Source organism: Myxocyprinus asiaticus, chromosome 5, assembly GCF_019703515.2.
Source record: "Myxocyprinus asiaticus isolate MX2 ecotype Aquarium Trade chromosome 5, UBuf_Myxa_2, whole genome shotgun sequence".
Lineage (NCBI taxonomy): Eukaryota > Metazoa > Chordata > Actinopteri > Cypriniformes > Catostomidae > Myxocyprinus > Myxocyprinus asiaticus.
In genome coordinates this window covers 50,736,757-50,761,471 of record NC_059348.1, presented here as the reverse complement: position 1 = coordinate 50,761,471, position 24,715 = coordinate 50,736,757, and the positions used below count along the sequence as shown (strand labels likewise).

The 24,715-nt window shown below is 36.1% G+C and overlaps 1 protein-coding gene across 3 annotated transcripts in view; it reads left to right on the top strand.

The window, feature by feature from the left end:
* Positions 1–24,715, top strand: part of LOC127441540 (uncharacterized) — a 33,937-nt gene that overhangs the window by 7,284 nt on the left and 1,938 nt on the right. Inside the window, exons 4-8 of one of the 3 annotated variants that reach the window (XM_051699084.1) lie at positions 17,409–17,494; positions 17,839–17,928; positions 21,834–21,957; positions 23,334–23,470; positions 24,224–24,408. In XM_051699084.1, coding sequence (XP_051555044.1) covers positions 17,409–17,494; positions 17,839–17,928; positions 21,834–21,957; positions 23,334–23,470; positions 24,224–24,408 — 622 coding nt within the window. Of the gene's footprint in view, positions 1–17,405; positions 17,495–17,838; positions 17,929–21,833; positions 21,958–23,333; positions 23,471–24,223; positions 24,409–24,715 lie in introns of all 3 variants that reach the window. The other 2 variants (XM_051699083.1, XM_051699082.1) reach the window with 2 other exon arrangements.

Sequence of the window (24,715 nt, the reverse complement as noted above, 5' to 3'; positions counted from 1 at the left end):
AACGTTAGGTTTCTGAGAGAAAATTTTCCACTGAGGTGAGTTGTTAGAAGATGCTTGATTTATGACCGATGTTTTCTTTAATAGACGGTTTGAATGTCTTTTCTTTTGAATTGCTTAATCACTTACATCGTCGAGGATCATAAGCAAGAAATATCAGTCTTACAATTCAACCTGAACCATGTCCCTTTATAAGGTTTGTATGTGTTTGATTTGAATAGCTCACAGACACATCAGCTAAGGTCTGACTGACTGTCTTAAGGCCAAAGTATACTTCGATTGCCCGTGTTGCTGAATCTGCATGACGCAAATTTTTCGCATCAGCACAGTCTGTGTGGGCTGTCCACATGTGGGTCAGATTTTCTCGACACGCGGACATTCCTTGTCTGTGCACATTGTCGACACATGCACCTGCCGTTGACTGTACTAAAAGACCGTTGACTGCATTCGTATTCACTTACGGTGAAAAGAGTATACTTTGAAAGGCAGTCGGCCACGTGATCTGATCCGGAAGGCATAAAAATGAAGGATACCAGGCCTTTACAACTTGACTTGTATCATGTTGCAGGATAAAGTTCCCACTGGTCACTGGCGAGTAACACTGTTTTATTTCATCACCAGACCAAATAATTACTTACATGTGGCATTTTGAGAGTGTTAATTTTGGTCCCTGGTTGTGATTCTTGAATCGAGGATGGAAGCTGTGGTGTGTCAAAACCATCCATCTAGATTTTTTTCTTTTTTCTATATTTGGAAGTGTACACAATAACATAACAGTGCATGTTAATTGTCGCGGTATATCGTATTGCCGAATACTGGCAGGTCAACTTGCAAGAACTGGTGTTTCCTTTAAGAAATAAGGTGCAGTATTTGGACAATATCACAGCGAGGCAGAGAGGCATCTAAACTTGGTTCAGAATATTTTCAGAAGCTTGTTGTCACAAACAGAGAACGAGTTAAATTACATCTATGCAGAAACAAGGAAACTGCACATGAGGAAATAATTGAGATCTAGAGAGAGTGAGGGGCGGATGTAGAGAGAAGGGGGTTAGGGGTAGTGAATGTCACTGACACCTGAGGAGCGTTTGCGTGCCTGCAGCCTGTCAAAGTCCCTGGCCTGCAGACTCTAAGAAAGCACTAGGAAGGGAAGACGGCGATCATCTTTGGTGCTTCTGTGTGGATGTTCCATAATCCACTTTTAGTGGCCACATGCGACTGTTTGCCAACCATTTAAATGAATGCTTTTCCATTTTTAGTTTTCTGAGTGATAGATAAGTATATTGGTCAAGGCAGATTAAAAAGGAATATTCCTTGTTCAAAACAAGGTAAGCTCAGTCGACAGCATTGACTCCTCCCTCCATTTCTTTAAAAATAGCAAATATTTGGGTTACAATGAGGCAGTTACAATGGCAGTGAACGGGGGCCAATCCGTAAATGTTAAAATACTCAGTGTTTCAAAAATTATAGTCACAAGACGTAAACAATATTCATGCTAATATGATTTTAGTGTGATAAAATAACTTTCTAACCGCTAATGTGTAAAGTTATATCCATTTTACCTCAATGTTCCCATGACAATGTAACGCCGTAAACCCGAAACACGAAAAGGAGGTATGTGTCAAAAGTTTTTTTTTTTTTTTTTTTTTTTTGTGGTAATGCCACAAATGCAGTTTATGGTCCCTACTCAAAGACACCCCCAATGAGCCTGAATTAATTAATTAATATGAGAGTAATCTGATAATGCAATTGGAATAATTTACGATCACGGAAAAGCATGATGCATTCTTAGCCTAAATTTAAAATTGCTTTCACCTTTTTTTACAAACCACATTTTTTGTTCCGTTACATTTTGGAATGTGCATTATGAATATGTATTATTATTTTTATTTTTTTTCACTTTTGGAAGATTTAGAAGGATTTTGAGGTTGCTGAGCTAGCTTAAAAGACTTCTTTTAAATCTCAATTTCAATACGTATACATGCACTTTTTAAAGTTCTTTGTCTTGTTTTTTCTTTTTAAAATGTCATTTAAATGTTTTAGTTCAGGGATCGGCAACCTTTTTGACATGGAGTGCCTGATCAATGGCTGTGCCGAGTTTGAGTCCATTTTTCTGATTTTAATCATTTATTTTTCATTACAAATGATATTATCAGCATAACAGTTTGAGTGAAAGTGCTTTAATGAAAGAAAAACTGTCCTTTTGTACAAAATGAGTTAATATAGTTAATGTCACAAATTTGATTACTGATCACGAAATTGTGTGGAATCTTAAATATTTCTTATATTATGTCATAATTTTTTTTTTTAAATCACGCAGAGGGGTAATCACTAGTACCCAAGCAACAGCGAGAGAGGAGAGAGAGAAGCATGGCTATTTTATTTATATGAAGTTTTTCACACCTGCAATCCAATATACATCTTGATGTAATCCTTCCTCATGATCACGCAGCGTGTTTTCATCAGCTGAATGGGAGGCTAAACAGTATTAAAGTGTGACGAGACTCGCGCTGCATGTGCAAGCCATTCGCGCATCACAAGCTGATCAACTATTTAGCCCTTTTCGGTGAATCGCACCTGCAAAATCCTAAAACTTTATTTCCAGGATTAATTTATATTTTGAATAGACTCTTTTTGAACCACATGATGTGGGTTTATGTTTTCTCTTTTAATCGTTTAATGTCATTTTGAGTGTGACCATGGTTTAAGGAGGGTGTACCTATATGCTGGGTTGGAAATCTCAAGGATTAATAGTGGTGTTTTCCTTATTACATGACGTGTTGTTCTGAAGGTAAAAAGAAACAAATCAAACACAGAATGCAGTCTGTCATCCGTGCAGCCTGACCGAAGCAAAGCGGGTGCTTTACTCGCACAATTAACCGAAAGTGAAGCACTGCCGGCTCATGATGTGCAAATGGCTTGCACGCTCAGCGTGAGTCTCTTCACACTTTAATACTGTTTAGCCTCCCATTCAGCTGATGAAAACGCTGCGTAATTATGAGGAAGGATTACATCAAGATGTAGATTGGAATGCAGGTGCGGAATATATACATATAATAGTCTCTCGCCGTTGCTGGCATGTCAGTGATTACCCCTCCCATAGGTTACAGACCCCTGCTTTAGTTTGACTGAAATTTTACCAGTCTGATTTTTGCAAAGTCAGACTGACAGACCTAGATAATGTGATGGCTTCGTCCAGCATGTATACACATTAATTGGACTACAGCTGGCCTTGAAATTGTGAGCATGCATGCTCTGAAAGACAGAAGTAATGCGCGGCCATGCATTTAACACTTAAAATTAACAAAATATAAATTATAAATTAACACTTGATGTCCTACCTTCATATATTTGATTACGCATTGTGTCATCTATACTGTAAACTCGAGTTTTTTCAGATGTTTTGGTAGCACTTTTTTTTACAGTACCGTTCTACATTTATCTATATACTTATTACAACAACTACAGTAATTACTAGGTACTAACCCTAAACCTAACTCCAACCCTAACCTTAACCCATATTAATTACATGTAGTTACCTAATATTACTCAGTACTTTCTTGGGTATGTACACTGTAAGTATGTAAGAATTGAGTACATATAGATTTTTTAAACATTTTAGATTTAGCATCTTGGCAAATGTGACAGTTTGAGATACTGTATCTCTTTTGAAACTCTAGAGGAGACAAGTGAGTAGAGCCCGACCGATATGGGATTTTTGAGACCGATACCGATTTTAGAGAGGGAAAATTCACCGATTACCGATATGGTGACAGTTATAGCTCATTTTTGAGCTGGAATGAAAACAGACCTGGTGTGTGTGGATTGTGCACTGATTTTGCACCGATATGACTATGCAAAGGTACTTAGAAGGCTGCTTTCTTAACAAATATTTTTATCAAAGAACATTTGACATTATTATTATACATTGTCAACAAATTCTAGAAATTAACACTGAGAAAATAAAGAATAAATAAAAATACAATAAATAGCTAAATAAACATCAGTACTGTTAGTATGTCAATTGCTGACCATTTAAATAAAGAATAAAATAAATAAAATCAAATACAAATCAGTACTGTATGTTTAGTATCAGTCAATTGCTGACCATTTAAATAAAGAATAAAAATACAATAAATAGCTAAATAAACATCAGTACTGTATGTTTAGTATCAGTCAAATGCTGACCATTTAAATAAAGAATAAAAATACTATAAATAGCTAAATAAACATCAGTACTGTATGTTTAGTATCAGTCAATTGCTGACCATTTAAATAAAGAATAAAAATACAATAAATAGCTAAATAAACATCAGTACTGTATGTTTAGTATCAGTCAAATGCTGACCATTAAAATAATTAATAAATAAAAATAAAATAAATAGCTAAATAAACATCAGTACTGTTTAGTATAAGTCAAATGCTGACCATTAAAATAAAGAATAAATTCAAATAAAATACATAGCTAAATAAACATCAGTACTGTTTAGTATCAGTCAAATGCTGACCATTTAAATAAATAATAAATACAAATAAAATAAATAGCTGAATAAACATCAGGGGCCGGTTGCACCAGCTATACGTACATTACAACTTAGCCTAGTTGTGGTGTAAATGGGCTCTAAGTCACAATTTACGCTCTACTAAATATTTGAGCGTTGCACCATTAAATTTATGTAGGACGTAACCCTACTTATAAACTAAATATATACAGCAGCCTCCGACCAGGAGTAACTAATGGAATAAAAAAGCAGACTCATTTAATGACATCAATGAGCTAATGTTTTGGTTGACAGGCATCAGTCCTTTCAACATATATGATGATGTTGGCATTTACGCTCATTTACATTTATGAGAGAGAGAGAGAGAGAGAAGAAACTTACTTTCAAGCAGCTCTTCTGCATGAAACCGATCTTTTTAGGGTGCATTGCCTGGTGTCAAGTTTCAACACATTCAAAATAGATATATAGGATATTAAAATGAATAAATGTCTATTTTTCCAGCCTGTTGTATTAGTATGTATCACACCTCATTTATTTTAGATACAGTTCCTATATATTATTATTTACACAGGGCAAATATACTATTTATTAAGTCTACTTTTATTACATATCCTATTTTAATGTCTGGAAAACTAGACTTCTAAATATGACATTTTATAAATGCAGTGACTGGAATTGTTCGGTTGAAGTGGGTACCAAACTGTGAATCCTGAACAAAACATTTTGGTGAATACATGTTTACTCATTAGCTTCCACTCAGCTGACAACAATGAAAGTATCTACGTGATTAGCTAGTTAGCTGTAAGCTCGTTGTCACGGAGAGTAAAAGATGGACTTTATTTACTTTCCAGCATTGTGTCTCACCAACTAGGTAAAAACGTAGCATGAAATCAACACTCAACAGACACAATCCACCACTGCACTGTTGTCTGCTGAGCTGCAAAAAGGTGCTCTGATGTTTACCTTCCAATCTGCTACATTACTGACTGCACTGACAAACTATAGCTGGCTAACAGCAAACAGACATGAGTGACATGGTTGTCAGGGACAAGGTTAACATTATATTAGTTATATAAAATGATGGGGTAATTTTTTATTAACTTTCCAGTATGTATTTCACAAACTAGTTAGCAATTTAATGAGAAGGTATCGCTCAAATCCGCACCGTTTAACTCCGCCCTGTCTGCAGAGCCAGGTCAGTTCAGAGTCAGCTCTGTAAACAATGAGAGTCGGAGCACGCTTTGCTGGACGAACTATGCCATGACACCAATTCTAAAGCATTGTTTTCTGCATTATATGTTCTGAAAAAAAGTTTTCATATTGGCGCATATCGGTAAAATATACGCCGATACCGATATATCGGTGAAAGTATAATATTGCCCGATAATATCGGCCGACCGGCACTACAAGTGAAATTTCTAGAATCTTTTCTTTGGAGACAAAATTGAAAGTCTCTTTTTGCTCCTCATTTAAAGTCATTGTAACTATTGAGAAATAGCAATTTCCTATGGCTATTTATCATAAATGTTCACAGTTAATAAAAAAATGTAAAAAAAATCTATAGTTTAGGAAATGAAATGGAACAACAGCAGAAAGAACCCGTCACAAGTATCACATTCAATTTTCTCCCAGAGAACACAGTTATGCAGGCACTTGGCAAATTCTTCTTGCGTGCAGATTGAGAAAATTCCTTCTGTCCTACAAGCATTCTTCCGTTTGTTTTCATCCTGTGAGAATTTGTGCTAGAAGCTGATAGATGATCCAAGCATCCAACCTCATGTGTGTGTGAGTCTCTAACATCTGTCTTTGCAAGGGACTGATGATTCCCCCCCTCACTTGCGTGAGAATTCCCTGATCTTAGTTATCCCTTGGACAAATCCATCTTTGATCTTTATTTACGTTGCATGGATATGATTAACTTAAAACACCGTTTTATTCCCACATAATGCTTGTAAAGGAGTAGAATTTCAAGGGGTGCTTTTCTTATTTTAGATTATTCCTCGATCATATTTGGTTTCTCGTTTGTGTCTGAACTGTATTCTGTCACCTTAGCCATTCAGACAGCTCTGTTGACATGAAAGGCAAAGCATAAAATATTTTCTGAAGAGCTGAAATACACTACCGATCAAAAGTTTTGAAACACTTACTCATTCTTTTTTATAATTTTTTTTTTTTTTCACATTTAGAATAATAGTAAAGTCATCAAAACTATGGAATAGCATAAATGGAACTATGGGAATTATGTTGTGACTAAACAAAATCTCAAATAAATCAAAACTGTGTTATATTTTAGCATCTTCAAAGTAGTCACCCTTTGCCTAGAATTTGCAGACATGTACTCTTGACATTTTCTCAACCAACTTCTTGAGGTATCACCCTGGGATGATTTTTAAGCAGTATTGAAGGAGTTCCCATCTATATTGGGCACTTATTGGCTGCTTTTCTTTATTATTTGGTGCAAGTCATCCATTCCAAATTTTATTAAATTTTAGTTTTATAATGAAATAAATTAATATGTTGGCACAATTATATTTTTGTCTACAAAACTAATTTCAAACATTTAAGCATACGCCTTCAGATCAAAAGATTTTTAAGATCATGAGAAACATTTCAGTCAAGTGTTTCAAAGATTTTGACCGGTAGTGTATATATTGTCTACATCAAAACCCCTTCAGTTACAACATTTATAGGGGCAGTATTTGTTGGAAACCAAAAAGCACTCTCTCCACACGTTATGTCGTGCGAACGACTGGTAAATGACCCAAATACGTCATAAAGGAGTTTGCTGTTAAGCTCCGTTCTGTTGCGTGACAACTGCAATAATGTCCGCCTGACATGGTGAGTCCTTTTGGCAAATCCTTTATTTCCTCCTTGCATGCTTTCAAGCCCCCTCTTTCCTTCAAACTGTGTTTCATGCCTGTTATGCTGCTTGGAAACCAATGATCAGTCACTGTGGCATGAGACCTCAATTTGAAAATGATATAGTAATGTAGAGGGGATTCTAAAAGTCTGTGCATTTTGCATTTTTCTAATTTAATAAAAAAAATAAAAATAATATCATCAGCTTAGCATGTTTATGCAAAACCTGATGATCCATGTTATCCAGCATGATTTGAAACTGTTCGAAAAATCCTGTGTGCTTCAATGGAACCAAGAAAATCAAAAATTTGGTATGAAAGATTAACACGGTCAATGTCACAAATCTGCTTACATTTGATTAGTGACCAAGAAATAGTGCACAATCTACAGTGTCTTATTCATTGTACATCATAATGTTTCTTTATTTAAAACTTTTCAAAATCCTAGAACTTTGTTGTTGTTAGATTTCGAATCCTAGATTTTCAATGTGGATGTTTGAACCTCGCTGTACATAATAACATGACATTTTATACTTATTCTACTTATTCTTTGCTTTGTGTCTTAAATTGCCATATTCTAATTATTATTTTCTTTGTGTCATACATTGCCACATTTGGCAAAGGTTTAGAATCAACATGCAATGTTCAGACATGTGTAAAAATGAATGTGTAACAACAGTCATAGAAAGCAAGACCATTCTGTGAACATTACTGCAAACAGAGCTGTGTGCCAACAGACAAATGCATGATCTCATGGCAGAGACAGTTTCCAAACTCAGCTTCTCTCACGCCAGAGCCGTTGGTTCACAAAAGGCACATGTTGACCCCATCGACAAACCCCGTGTTTGATAAGGTGAACCCTGAGTGAAGTTAATTTGGAAAGCCATTGTAATCGACTCTGGTTATGTGGAATAATTTGCCATTGACAGGGTTGGGGAGTAATGAAATACATGTAACGGGATTACGTATTTAAAATACCAAATATAAGTAACTGTATTCCACTACAGTTACAATTTAAATCATTGGTAATTAGAATACAGTTACATTCAAAAAGTATTTTGATTACTGAAGAGATTACTTTGCATTTTATTGTCATTTGTTTCATTTAATATTTAGTCCTTTCAGATGGAAAACATTTATACATATAAATGATCCAAAGAGCTTTTGAACAGCGGTGAAACACTTTCTTATGATGTGTTACATTCATACGAGCAGACAGAGAAGTAAGTTTGAAGTAAGTTTGGAGCAGAAGAATAAACCTTTGCTGCTCTAAGCTAAAATGCTATTTCTAGCCAGTTTACATGCACGTTACCAGACACGATCATATTTTTATCAAGAAAATTCATGTTGGATCATAATTACTTTTTTCTAGTAAGACCTTTGATATTAGGGCAAAAATCATATTCTTGTTAATATTTTTTGTATTGTTTTCCTGTAAAAATATCTAAAAATCTTTAAAACAAGATCAATTTGATTTATCTTGTTTTAGAAACAACACTGCATAAGATATTTAGGTTTTTCAGAGAATGTATTTTTAACATGTGTATTTTGTCTTACTGTACTGGCAGAGTTTGTATAGACAAAACAAGTGAAAAAAATCTACCAGTGCTGAAGAAGTAATCCAAAGTATTTAGAATACATTACTGACCTTGAGTAATCTAACGGAATATGTTACAAATTACATTTTACAGCATGTATTCTGTAATCTGTAGTGGAATACAATTCAAAAGTAACCCTCCCAACCCTGCCCATTGAAGTGCATGTGTTTCTGGAGTTGTAGTCTTGTATGTTTGTGTCACGTGACCAATTGACCAGAGACAAATTGACATGAATCTTTGACTGTTCGTGTAATGTGAATCAGGTGATGGCTGAAGGATGAATCATTGGATGGATGGATGGTTTAATGGATGGATGGATGGATGAATGAATGGATAAAAACATAGATACATAGATTGATGGATGGATGGTTGAAATGGACAGAAGTGTGGATAATTGAATGGATAAAAACAGATTTATACAGTAGATTGATGCATAGATTGATGGAAAAATGACAGATTGATGGATGGATAGATTGATGGATGGATTGATAGAGGATCGACATGAAGATAAACAGATGACTAAATGAATGAATTAATTAATGAATAGGTAGATAGATGGGTGGAAGGGTGGATAGACAGATGATGGATGGATGGATGGATGGATGGATTGATGGACAGATGATAGTTGGATGGATAGATGGAGAGACAGATGATAGATGGATGGATAGACAGACCGCTGGATAGATAGATAGACAGATGATAGATGGATGGATAGACAGATGGATAGATAGACAGACAGCTGGATGAATGAATGAATGAATGAATTCATTAATGGATGGATGGATGATGGATGGATGGATGGATGGATAGACAGATGATGGATAGATGGTAGATGGATGAATGGTTGGGTGGATAGATAGATGGTTTGATGGATAGATAGACAGACAGACAACTGGATAGATGGATAGACCAGTGGATAGATAGACAGATGGATGGAGAGACAAACAGATAGATAGTTGGATGGATGGATGGACAGAGGGATAGATGGATGGATGTATAGACGGATATATAGATAGATGGGTAGATGGATAGATGGATGGATATATAAATGGATAGATTCCTGTAAGCATGAACTTAATTTTTTCCTATTTTCTAACCAGCATTTTATACAGTGTAGAACAGTCTGTTGTAGGTCAGATTTGATTCAGCAGTGTTTAAGCGCTGGCCCTTTAAGAGACTGTAGTAAAGCTGGGTTTGCGTGACTGTAGTACATCAGGCTTTGACCTCAGAGGGACGCCAGTGAAAACGATCTATCCATCAGAGCGCAGGAGACCAGCAATGCACAAATGAGCCTACTGTAAGCCATACTCCTCCTCCTTTCCCCTACTCTTCACAGCACACACACACACACACACACACACACACACACACACGCACACGCACACAAATAAATGTGAATGTATGTTATGCATCCAAGGCTATAAATGTGTTTTACCTATTTGAGAGGGCTAAAGAAATCTTAATGAGTTCATTCTTTCTTAAATGTTCTGTGTTTTTGACTCTGGGTACAAAGGATTCTAAAATAACTTTTTTTAAATGTATTTATAGTAAATTAAATAAATTTTTTTAAGGTCAAGTGTTTTAAACAATCTTTTCTGTTCTGAGAAAAAAGCACAAATGGAATGAAATGTAACTTTTAATTTGAACTTTTAAGTGTTTCTACGAAGTCACGGAGAAATTGTACTTCTTGATAAGACTTCACAATTTGCTTTTGAATCTCAAAGGTTAAGAATGTTCAGTTGTGTAGTTTCTTTGTGAATCTGATTGGGTTGACGGTGAAATTATTTGTTTAAAGTTATTATTGCATCTAAAGCAATGAATAGTATTTGATATATACTGTATGTTTAAAATGACGTAAACTCATATGAAATAAAGACTCCTCGAAACAGCTGTTTTGTTCTTGATCTAGACACTAAACCTCAGGTTTTTCCTTGGTGATTGTCCCTGTAATAAGTGTCCTGTAAGTCATTTTGTATACTACTTACTTGATTACAACTGGACATGGTCAGTTTGTAAAAGATGTTTGGCTATTCATCCAAGTGGCTTCTTTTTGCGATGACCTGGATGAATGAAAACCTTGAAACTGTCAAAAAGAGAAGATGCCACCTTCTCAGAAATTAATCATATTTTCAGCTCTGTGATTAAACCTGCATGAATGAATTCCCACTTAAATGATATTATACCTTCCCTGATGTTTAATTTGTTTGGCCGTTTGCGCTGTACTTGCATTTTACAAAGGTTTTGTATTCTTAAACTCTGAATGAGGAACAATGTTAAAACTGGGGGGAAAAGAGCAAAACAGAGTCCATTCCTCACTATGGAATTTATCCAGCACATAAACACACATCTGCTCGTAAATTTAACCTCAATTGTCAAGAGCAGATCTGGTTTTTATTTCCATCCCCTCATCAAAACAAGCCAGCGGTGAAATGGGCTGCTTTTAAAAGGCGTTTTCTGCCATATGGGAAGACATTTTGTGAAGAGGAGCCCATCCACCTGCAGTGTTACCCTTAGGATTTTATGAGACTGTGGTGGGTGGATCTTGGACCCTCTAGTGGGGTCTGGGGGCATGCTCCCCCATAAGAAAAATGTGTACATTTTAAAGTGAAATGCATCAATCTGGTGCACTTTGAGAGCAAAATTAAGAGGCTAAATCTATGAAGAACTTTGTGCTCTTGTAAACAATTTTGTGCTCTAGTAGTAATTTAATCATAAACACATTGGTTGTATAGATATGAATGGTGACGACACAGCAAAAAAGTCACACCCACAAAGCATAAACGAGTTTCATGCAGTTAAAAAAATTGTCAAAACACAAAATCGACTTGAGCATACATTTGAGCCAGGGCTTGACATTAAGCATTGTCATGTGCTTGTCCTCCAGATAAGTAAATTGGTCATTCACTTGTCCGAGTAAAAAAGTTACTTGTCCGGAGAGAAAAAAGGATATTTATGTTACATGCTCAAGTAACATGTCAAGGTTTTTGTTGTATATTTTCTAAAATTATGACCGATGCCCAACATAATAGTGTACCTATGCAATCAACTCAATTCTCTGCGACAGAAATGTAAACTGCACTGGGTAGGGGAGGATGCTGTTGTCGTATGAGGATTATTTTATGTTACGTATGGTAGTCAAATAAAGAAAAGCCTCCATCGCCATCATTTACAGCAGGGATGCTCATAGTTCTATGGAATGTGATCTACTTTTTTATCATGTTATTGCAGCAAGATCTACCAATGATATAAATAAATATAAATATACCATCCATAAAGAAATATAAATATACCTGACTGAATGGGAGTAAGAGATGCTTTTCCAAAGCAACGGCGCAAAACACAATGTTAGAGACCTTTTATGTAATTATGAGAAGTGTACAAATATTTTCGGTTCATTATGAAACTGTGGCGGGACAAATTAGTGAGCCACCACAGTCTAGGTAATTAATGGGAAACACCGCACCTGTACATTTGGGCTTGTTTGGCAGAGGATGTAAAGTGAGTGAATGGAGAATGAGTCCTCAGAGAGAGATAATCAAGAGTAAGCCTGATTTTCCTCATGTTTTGAACTCTGAGCCAGTTTTGTGTTTGAATGACAAAATATAGGTAACACTTAACAATAAGCTTGTATTCGTTAGTGAAACACTTTTGCAGCACTTACTAATCTTAAGGTTAATGTAAATTTCAACACACATTTTAAGGCAACACTTTACAGTAAGGTTGTATTCGTTAACATTTTAGTTAGCATGAACTAACAATAAACAGTGCTTTTTCAGCATTTATAAATCTTGTTTAATGTTAATTTTAACAAACAGGATTTTAAACATCTTAAATAGGTTTTAGTTATTTGACCTGTTTTCATATTTTTACCTGGATTTTGCCATGAAAATAGCCACAGAAGCTGGCATGGTGCTAAAAACAAACAAACAAGTAATTTCAACTCATTCATTAACATTGCTTAACTACACTAGTTGGGGCAGTGGTGGGGCAGTGGTGGCTCAGCGGTTAAGGCTCTGGGTTACTGATCAGAAGATTGGGGGTTCAAGCCTCAGTACTGTTGGGCCCTTGAGCAAGGCCCTTGACCCTATCTGCTCCAGGGGTGCTGTATCATGGCTGACCCTGCACTCTGACCCCAGCTTAGCTGGGATATGTGAAAAAAAAAAAAAAAAGAATTTCACTGTATATGTGCAAATGTATAATGTGTGATAAATAAATACAATTATAATAGTTAACATGAACTAACAATGAACAGTTATTTTTCTTTGGTTAATGGAAATTTCAACTAATACTAATAAGTCAATGACGTTTCAAAAGTACATATAAAATGCAATTCTCACAAGACAATTACTTAATTAATTACATTTCTTAGTTTAAATTCATTTTGATATTTTTTTTTCTGGTGCTTAATGTCAAAAATGTCATGTGGTGTAACCGTCCAGAGACATTACAACAACAAAAAAGTCTCATTAAAAGCTGAAATTCTTGACAAGGAAATGTTGGCATCAGTAGTGCAAAATAATTTTTGGTAAATATTTCTTAAAAGGAAATAAGCAGTGAAACAACTGTTTTAAAATGATTAAAATGATTGATAAAACACTTTTGTCCACCAAATTCATGCGGTGTAACCAACATGCAGGAAGACATTTTGTTGTTAATGTTGACAAACCATAAAACAGAGAGGACCCCTTTAGACCCTCCAGACTACGTGTGAAATAAAAATAAACAAATAAATAAATTTGATATTTTGACATTTTTATGAAAAAGCACATTTGTGATATTCATAAAAATTAAAAAAAAAAAAAAAAACTTTTTACCTTGAAAAAATGTGTTTGAAAACATTTTTGAAATGAATGATTTGTTGTTTGTACTCTCATGGATTCAAGGTGCAAGGAAAGTATTTGAATACTTTTTACTTGATACTTACACCACATGACATTTTTAACATCATTAAATCATTATTTTATAGAAAATGCTAGAAAGGTTTTTAAAAAAATGTATGAAACCAAATTTGACACACATATTACATTTCTAAGAACTCAACACAAGTGTTTTAAACTAGATTTTTAAAAGAATTCTTATTTTTAACATCTCGGACAACCTTATTTGTCAATGACCCTAAATAATTTTTTTTAATTAGAAGTTGTTTATTTTAACATTAGTTAATGCATTGCGAACTTAACATTAACTAACAATATGCAATTATATTTTTGTAAATTAACCAAGATTAATAAATGCTGTTAAAATATTGTTAATTCCTGGTTCATGATACCTAATGCATTTACTAATGTAAATAAATACAACCTTTTTGTATAGTGTTACCCATTTGTAAAACTAAATGTTTTATACATAAATATTAGTTAATGCATTATGAACTAACAATGAGTTTTACAATTCTAGAAAAATCCTAAAATGAATAAATGCTGTTAAAAATATTGTGCTTTGTTAGTTCATGATACCTAATGCATTTGCAAAGGTTAACACAATATGTAGGTTTTATTGTATTTCTTGTGTACAATAGTGTGTGTATTAGGTGAATGTCATAAATAAATCAGGTTGATAGACTTTTAACCTGACATGTTTAGGCCTTGATAGACGAGTGAGAGGAGTGACAGACGTGCGCGCACACACACACACACACACTCTGTTCCAAATCCCAGTGATCTACCTAGTAGAGTTGTCACGTAATACCAACATTTCATTATTCAATTCCAGCACCAGTAAAATGTCATGATTCTTAATATCAGTTTTGATATCACAGCAGAAATGGTACTCTATTGATTCTTTGTGTAACGAAAGAAAGTTCATGCTTCATTCGCCCCACCCGGTTCAGTCCAGGGTTTACATGTATTCTCACATGTATTCTCATGCTTCATCCCCCCCCACCCCCACCACCCTTCAGTGCACAACGCCTCTGGCTTGCATGATGATGGTTTAAGATGGAAGAGAGAGAGAGAGAGAGAAAGGGTGTAACTCTGGGTAATTAGATGTGCATTACTATCAATAGAACGGAAAGAGAATGCAGTCTTCTCCAGAAGAGGGTGCTCTAGAGAGCTACACGGTGTAAAGTTTATCCTTACAGTATGTACATTTAGAATAGCTGCTTTGAGGAAAACGAATCAAAACAAATCTGTTTTAGATCCAGATTATATGCATGCTATATTATGCAAACATCACTGAGTATCTCTGCTCGGTCTGTTTGATGTGGAATCTTATTCACTTTTATCATCCAATGTTTTACTATAAGTGCCCACATAAATGCTTAACTTAAGAAGCTTAAAAAAAAAACTAAAATGGAAATGCTTCATATGATACTGCTTATGATTTTTATCTCACCCATTTTGGATTAGCACAGCTAACAAAGAAGGGTATTTTGGCTGACACAATAAAGACTTGCACTCATTCTTCCAGTTATTTTGCAGTCATTCTTAACTAATCGTGAAACTAGAAGAACTCATCCAAAATGGACTGACTCAGAGCAGATGGGGAATGTAAAGTGATGATCTGCCTGATTGTCTCTTATTAAAGTGAAATGTAGCCTGACCAGCTGAGGACATACAGTGTTGTGTAGGTTCAAAGTGTTGTTTAGTGGCCTGCTGGGCATGAACAGGGGCTGTCAATATATGTTGGATGTGTGCACTGGTTCTCTTAATAGACCTTAATCATAGCAGCTGCATCTTTGTTTTTTGACGGGAATGACAACGAGGATGTGAGGGATAGATGTACAGTCTCTTCAATGGGCTGTACTTTAATTTAAAGTGTTTTTGGATCGTTCTGCGGACAGAATATTGAAAAAATGTCTTTCCATGAACATCCAGTATACAAAGAACTCCAGACAACATGAGTTGTGAAAAAACAGATGTGATCTAGGTGCTTTATACAGCTTTGTTCCATGTGTGCCATTGAAGCAGCCTGTTCTCATGGAAATTAAGTCACCATGGCAACATTTTTGCATAACGAAATGACAACCTTCATTACAAGTTTTGCTGCAGTTTCTCAGTGAAATGTCCAGCAAGGGGCGCCAAAAGCGAGTTAAATATTGTCGTAATCAGATGAGGTTTTGAAGGTGAATGTTAGGTAGAGGTTTTCATGGGTAAAACTTACTTCCCTAACCTAAAACTTTAACCTAAACCTAACCAATAGTGTACAGAAAGCAAATGAGTCGTAAACCAAACGGACAACCTTTCTCTAAACCAACACCTAGACATAATTGATAGTGTCCAAAAAAAGCAAATGCGATATAAAAGCAAATTTTCGGAAGTAACCACGTTATTACGTGTCAGCTTGCGTGCTTGGCTAGACTCAAGCCTCTGTGTTCTGAGTCTAACAAGTCCAACACTCTATAAGGTGAGTTCCTGCGCAAGCTAATCACATTGGAATATGTGTATATATGTAGATAGGTCTGGCCTAAATGATGCATTAGAGTAAAAGTGTTTCGATATCACAACATAGCAGTATGTCAGTAACAGAGCAAAAAATAAGTGTTTATAAAATCATAATCAGCCATTGTAGACGTGATTTGTGTAAAAGTGAATAAAACGCACAGTTGTTGCAGCACGTCTAGTCTTAATTTCACCAGAAAACTGCTACGAAACGTAGAACATGGTACGCAAAACTCAGTTTGCAGAAATGTTATTATAGTAAGGTTCATTCTAAGAGAAAATGTTGCATTGAAGAGATGGTAAGTCTATCCCTTAAAGCCTCATTTTCATTCACTTCAAAAATCAAAGATGGCACTACTGTGAATAATGTCTGTTTGGATAGCCAGTTTATCTCAGAGTGTTAAAGGAGAAAGAAAAATGCTAACTGGGTGTATAAAGGCATACATATTAAACAATAATTCACTTAGACATTCTTGAACTCTGTGCATTCTGTAGGGTGGGACTTTGGAAAGTTTGTTTTATAAGGGCAAATTAATGATGAATTTGTTGCACAGTTCCATTTCTAAAATATGATTTTATGAGCCATGTTTAAAGCCATTGTAAAATCTCTGATATATATGCGGACCTGTGCACCTCTGAATTCTGATGAACTCTATTAATGTGGCAATCATTCATTCGGAATGGACTTTATGATTGCTAAGCAATGTAACAATCAAACAGCTAATGAGCTATGTTATTTGCCAGAATTCCTGTTACTTTTATTTAATGAACATAGTGCCATTTATTTTATTGCTGTTGGCAATAAAAAAAAAATAAAATGTAATGCATTGACTCTCATGGCTTATTGCTTTGGTAGCAGCTTCAAGTTCAGCTGAGGTTATGGCCATTAAATAAACTTTTTTTTTTTTTTTTATGGTTGTGGTTTACATATTTTAGGATTAATATATGCAGTAATCCAGATTGTTTCAAAGAACTGGATTATCCTGCAGCACTATTTCATGTATACATTTTGTTAATAAGTTCATGAAACCCCCCTCTCTCTTTCTCTCTCTCATGTGCTCCCTTTCCACACAGCAGTCCAAGAGAAACAGAATCACAGCAGTGATGCCTTAAATCCAGAACAGATTCTGTCCCGTGTCATGGAGAGTGACCTTCTGCTACAGGTGACTGAAGTGGGCTTGTCACTAGTTGTTGTAATTCAGTTCTAATCTGTTGTTCTCAAATTTAAGCAGTTGTGTAATTAAAAGTAGCTGTCTAATTATTATTATTATTAATATTATTATTATTATTTCACAGTTTATTGACCATGGTAAGATTTAGAGGAAATGGGTACATGTGGTGGTGTTGAACTATCTATATTTTTTCTTTGGTTATTTGACAAATGATTTCAGTATTAAAAGTGTTTTCACATTCAATTTTTGTGACATGACATTCCAATTTCGATACTTCAGAGGAGATTTGTATGTGCCAAGTGGACCTGCAATAATCCATCTTTGTTTTTTAATAGTCTCTACATGGATTTGCTCTGGTCGTGGGCACAGATGGCATTATTTTCTACGCATCATCCACTATTGTCGACTGCTTGGGATTTCATCAGGTAACCTTTAAACATAAAATCAAAACACAGAAAAACTAAAATAATTTTAAAATGTCATGTAACTTGTTCGCATGTTCAGAATACTCTACTTTTTTCTATTTCTACATATTCACTTTTTTAATGGAAAATATATCACTTAAATGTAACAGTTGTCACATCTTGAATATAGAACAGTGGAAGTCAAATAAAGTGACTGTGTTTTATTGGAATATGTCAGTGTAATAATAATTGTGGTGTACTGTAGTGGTGAGGAAAACATTCAAGTTTGAATTGGGAGCTGACTGGATTGTGGTTTCTAAGTGATAGGTACTCAGTGGAGACGGGGTGAAAAATAAGGAAAGTAAGGCTGAAAAGGAAAAACACTAGTCATTTCAGAGATATTTATCAAAAATTATTTGCAAAGTAAATTATGTCAATTTTTATTTAATGTTGACGTCAAAGACTTAGCATGGTGAAATTTAGTTTAGTTAAATGTTGTGTTAAACGTTTAGTTTAGTTAAAAGCAGAGATAGTTTTGTCCATCCTGCTGTGAAGATTCACTACCCTTAAATATTACTTTTTTATCAAAAGGCAAGTGCTGTTTTATTGCACAGCTGTCATTTCACTGTGAAGTAAATTACAATCCAATGCCAACCTGATTGTCATATGTGTATAATTGATTACAGTTTGACTTCCAATAAATGTTTTGTGAATAACAAATATCTAGAAATCCATTATGTGACCCTGGATTGCTATTTTTGATGATTGCCTTGAAAGTCATTCCAAAATCATGTGTGGTTGTACAAGAATTGCCCAAGCTGACTGTGATTGAGTGTGGAAAATACAGAAGATTGTCATGTTTTCAGCCTCTTCTACCAAGATGTGTAATTATAGTCCCCTCTGTTCACCCCTCAGTTCATTTTAAGAGTTTTTCACAGCCTTTGAAGTTTCTACTGCAAACATTAAAGGGTGAATCTCATGAAAACATGTGTCACATTTCACCTCACAATGGGGGGGATAGATATTTTGTGTAAAGAAAAAGTTTATTTTCATGGGAATTAAACACATTTTCTCCCCATATTCTTATTACCATAATCTGTGTGGATGTTTTAGGAGTTTTTTGTAATTCCCATAATTCTCAGTGGTGATCGTTATTAATGTAATACAGTAATTTTTACACAGACTGATCTTACAGTGAAATCAGTGCTTACCGAAATGTGAAACACTGCCCCCAGTTGCCAAAGCAGTAAGTACTGTTTGATGTGTGGGCTTGTGTGAGCTCCATTTTTGGGGGTGAAATGTCCACAGAAGGGCACCAAAAACAAGTTTTGAAGCGAGTTGTTTTCAGCTGTATTGGCTATAATACAGTGAAGAGGAATACATATTTTATAAACTGTACCTCCCAGCCCAAACCCCAAACCTAAACCTAACCATCAGTGGAGTAAAAATGTAATGTTAGTGCGAAAAATGCAACGTCTGAATTGCACTAGTTACTGATTATGCTAACACAATTTCAATGTGGGATCCAAACCCAGGTTTTCCACACCATTGACGCAACTTGCTTCCAGTTGCACCACAGGGGAAAGTAAACACACTGGAGCTGATGCAAACATGTCTGATTGGAGATGGTCAGTGAGTCGGCATAATGTGGCCAGTCCTAGGGTACCAGAAGAATCGGAAGCAACATGCCGACTTCCAGTGTGATCATGTTGAATTTAAAATAATTGAATGTACAAAGTACAATAATGTATACTGTACAATTGAAATAATATGTCATTATTGTGTTTGCATTATGGTATTGAGAATTTGGGACGGGGTGTTTAATTGTCATGAAAATAGTGTCATAATAGGTCCTTTCCCACCTACAGTCCTGGTACTTTTCCCTCAGTAACTTTCTAGATGAGAACTCTAACGAGGAACGGAACACCCATGGAGACTTTTCTTTCATTCACATTCACAAAAGTAACCACCGTTGTGACGTCATCTAGTATCAGCCATTTTTATTCTGCCACTATTTGCATGTGCGTTTCAACAGCAACAACAACAGCAACAAAATCAGCAACATAAGAAAGCGTAGGCAGCTACCTTATCTGTTAATGGTTTAAACAGCAGTGTTTTTGGATGAATGGAGCTCTTTGAACAGTTTAAAAAGCACCTTATTTCATCCTACCTTCATCCATCTTTATACAGCCTCCGAAGGCAGCATTTTCCAGTTTTCGGACGCAGCACGTGTCTTCAGGTTACAGTTTAAACTTGACTCACGATGCGTGCGTGCGGTGCTCCGTGCTGCAGCCGGAGTGAGAGATGAGACGAGACAGCGAAAGCGTGCTTTAACCACGCAACACATGCTGAACTCAGCAGACAACATGTTGAAAATGCACTATAAACCTATTTATCAACACATTATTTTTAAATAAAGGCTTTTATGACTCAACATAAATTATTGTTCTGAAATACTCACTCATTGACTTAAAAAGACGTCTTGATGCAAGTTAACCACGCAGTAACAGGCACGCACACAATACTTCCCTCATGTAAACTAGATTTAATGCAGTTTGGTGTATAATAAAGCACAGTTACCTACTCTCGATAAACATCTGATTATTTATAGCTGTCATCCCAGGAAAAAGTTGATGTACTAATCCAGAAATCACTTTATTTCCTTTATAGTCACACAGAACAGCTGCGATGAAAACTCAAAGCGTGTCTCCCAATGAAGTCACACACACATACACATATATGCGAAATGGGTGATTCTTGTTGTTTGTTATATGTTATTTCTGTTAAGGGAATTGTAAAATTAGTGCAATACTCTGAGTAGCAGGCTAGCAGCTAATTTGTTTACTAATGGTGGCTGTGGATCCCCTCTCCTTTAATGCAGGTTTTTGACCAATCACAGGCTGCAGCACCTTCCACAGTCCCACAGTACCTATACGCCTGAAAAGTATCTATCCCGGAGTATGAGCTAAAAATGTCCCCTAAAACGGCTTCGAGGAACTATAGTTCAGTTTGAAAGCAACAAAAAGCACTAGTCCCGGGGAAAAGTACCTAAAACGGGCTTTAGTACCGACAGTGGGAAAGGCCCTGTTCTAAACAACAACAAAAAATCTTGATTTCCTTGATTTTCTTTTAGCAAAGTATCAATGTTAATTTAATTTTTTATCTTGGAGTGAAATATGATCAGACATGTTCTTGACAGGTTTCATGAGATTCACCCTAAAACTGCTCGTCTAACCAGCAAATTTGTTGGAAACAGAAACTTCATTGGCACTGGTGTGCACTGAAAGTGTGTTTAAAAGCCGTGTATGTCCCAGGCGAGAAAATAAAGGGAAAGCTGAATACTTTAAGGAAAGTTTGTCATTTATGAACAGTGGTTTTGTCCTTGTGGGCTGCCATTTCAGGCTTTTGTTTTGTTTTTCATCAGTTTATAGTCACGTCTGTCCGCATGCAAGCAGCCCTGGCGTCACGCAACAAACAAAACTCCACTGTGAAGAGAGATTTGTGGGTTCAAGCACACATTGTACATGAGAACACAGACCAAAGGATGGAAGATTCTGAGTGCCAATTAAAGGGATAGTTCACCTAAAAATTAAGTCATCTTTCTTGGACATAAATGCCACTTGGTTTGATGTTTTATCTAATGCAACGCAATATCAAACCAGCTTTGGCGCCACTGAATTCTTGAATGTACTTTAGTGGGGTTGGTCATTCTAGTATAGGGTCATGTAACTCTGTGGGTCTCTCACTTGTGGTGTTGACCTTCAGACCTCGAGCGTTAGGCCATTGTGTGCCGTTCATCCATCTGTGTACGGGTTAAGTGCAGAGGTCAACGCAGTGGCCAAACACAAAGGATACGCTGATGCGAGACCTAAAGCACTTCTGAAATAAACACTTTCTTGTTTTGTGTGCGTGACCCTGTTTGGCAGACGGATGTGATGCACCAGAACATCTTTGATTATATCCATGTGGAGGAGCGACATGAGTTCAGGAGACAGCTTCACTGGGCGATGAACCCCAGCCAGCAGGAGCCCCACGCTGCCCAGAGAGCTGGTGTGTGTATAATTACCATTAACCCCATTTGACACTGTGGAGGGGGGGAGATGACAAAGAAATAGATTATTTACTGTTCCTTCCTACTGATTAAACTGAAGTTAATACTAATTGTCATGGAACAAACATTGTAAACAATAACAATAAGTTACTTTAGAAAATATTTCTGTCTGGCAGCACAATGTAACATACTATACATACATTTTAGCGATAATTCACCCAAAAATGGTGACATGTCACTTGAACCCCATACAAGCTGATTCCTTTTGTAACACAAAAGGTGTTATTTAGCAGAATGTTCAGGCTGCTCTTTTTCATAAAATGAATATAGATGGTGACCAGTTGCTGTTAAGCTCAAAAAGGACACAAAAGTGCCAAAAATAGTCTATTTTGCATTATATTGAGAGCCTTCTAAAGGCATATGATAACTTCGTGTGATGAACAGACTGACATTTAAATTAGCTATTTACTGCAAATCTTGCCTTTTGGCTGTAGAAGACTTGAAATATAGCTCACAGGTCAAATGGACAACTTCTGGGGTACCTTCATAGTGCATTTTTGTCCTTTTTGGAGATTGACAGCATGTGGTCACGATGCACTTTTGTGTTCCAGTAACACAAGGGTAAGTAGATGATAACAGAATTAACATAATGCAGAATCCTTAAAGGAATAGTTAACTCAAAAATTAAAATTCTCTCATCAGTTACTCACCCTCATGCCATCCCAGATGTGCATGACTTTCTATCTTCTGCAGAACACAAACAAAGATGTTTAAAAGGATATTTCAGCTCTGTAGATCAATACAGTACAAGTGAAGGGCTACAAAAAGCACATAAAGGCAGCATAAAAGTAATCCATAAAACTCCAGTGCTTTAATGTCTTCCATGTCTTCTGAAGCGATCTATTTGATTCTGGGTGAGACACGATCATCATTTAAAGCTTGATTAAATTTCCTAGTGCTTGACACATGCACAGAGCACTAGATGACACTAGAAAGTGTATTCAAGCTTGAAATCATGATCACAAAGGAGACTGCTGATATCTGAATTTAAAGTAAAAAAGGAGTTATATTTTGGTCCTTTGATCACTTCAGAAGACAAGAATTAAACCACTGGAGTTCAAAGTTCTGGTCACCATTCACTTGCATTGTATGGACCTACAGTGCTGAGATATTCTACTTAACATCTTTGGTTGTGTTCTGCAGAAGAAATAAAGTAATACACATCTGGGATGACATGAGGTTGTGTAAATGATGAGAGAATTTTCCTTTTTGGGTGAACTATCCCTTTAAAGTAAATGGGAGAAACTGTCATAACACTTTCTAGTCAGTTTTGTTTGTGTGTGTGTTTGTGTTTGTGTGTGTGTTTGTGTTGCAGTAGATGAGGATGTTGTGATGGGCCATCTGTTCAGCACTCAGCAGCCTGATGGAGTTCCTCCTGAATTGTCTCCATTCCTCACGCGGTGCTTCCTCACTCGAGTCCGCTGCCTGCTGGACACCACCTCTGGCTTCTTGGTCAGTTATGACATCACACACAAAATATTCTACAAATTTCAGTTCCATGGTCCTACAGTGTACAAATTATACAGCGACTTTTGAGGGAGTGTCAACTTTTTAACTTTTAAAACTTGAAGGGATAGTTCACCCAAAAATGAAAATTCTCTCATCATTTACTCACCTTCATGCCATCCCAGATGTGTATGACTTTCTTTCTTCTGCAAAACAGTAACGAAGATTTTTAAAAGAATATTTCAGCTCTTTTGGTCCTCACAATGCACATGAAGGGTGACCAGAACTTTGAAGGTCCAAAATACAGTATAGAAGTAATCAATACGACTCCAGCGGTTAAATCTATATCTTCTGAAACGATGTGAAAGGTGTGGGTGAGAAACAAATCAATATTTAAGTTCTTTTTTAACTGTAAATCTACACTTTCACTTTCACTTCCACATTCAGCTAGTTGGGGCTGGACAAAGGTGGATATTGATAGTAAAAAAGGAATTCATTATTGAAGTTTTTCTCACCCACACCTATCATATTGTTCAGAAGATATGGATTTAACCACTGGAGTCTTTTGGATTACTTTTATGCCCCCTTTTCATTTTTTGGTGAACTATCCCTTAAGGTTCAAACCTTGACCTCCCCAAACCCTACCAAAATTCCCACCCTGGCCCTACTACTCACAACTGTGCATCTATACTTACAGAAAGCCATGTACTCTTTCCTTAAATTTCCATTAACTCTCTTTGATTTGCTCCTGTCCTGAAGAGCATGCAGTTTCAGGGCCGTCTGAAGTTCCTGCTGGGTCAGAGGAGGAAGACGGACTCTGGAGCTCTCCTGCCACCTCAGCTCGCTCTGTTCTGTGTGGCCATTCCTCTGGTCCTACCCTCCATCACTGAAATCAAGATGAAGAGCATGATGATAAAGAGCAAACACAAAACATCTCTCAGCAGGTATCTGTCTCTCTTCCTGCTTCTTTGCCTATTTAAGAGTTTGTGGAATTATGAGAGATTTAAAATAGAGCATTATGTTTTTACTTCATTACACATCATGCAATGTGGAGCATTTTTTTGTAATATCAATTGCCATAAAAAATAATGAAGTAATGTTAAATTGAAATGCAGTAAAATGTATTTGAAGAAATTGCATGCCAGAACCCTTACAAAAAGTACTGTGCCGGAACCTTGGTCATTAAATAGCTTTTAGCAATAGCTTTTGATCACAAAATTCTGATCACAAATGGCATGTATTGCCGGTAAA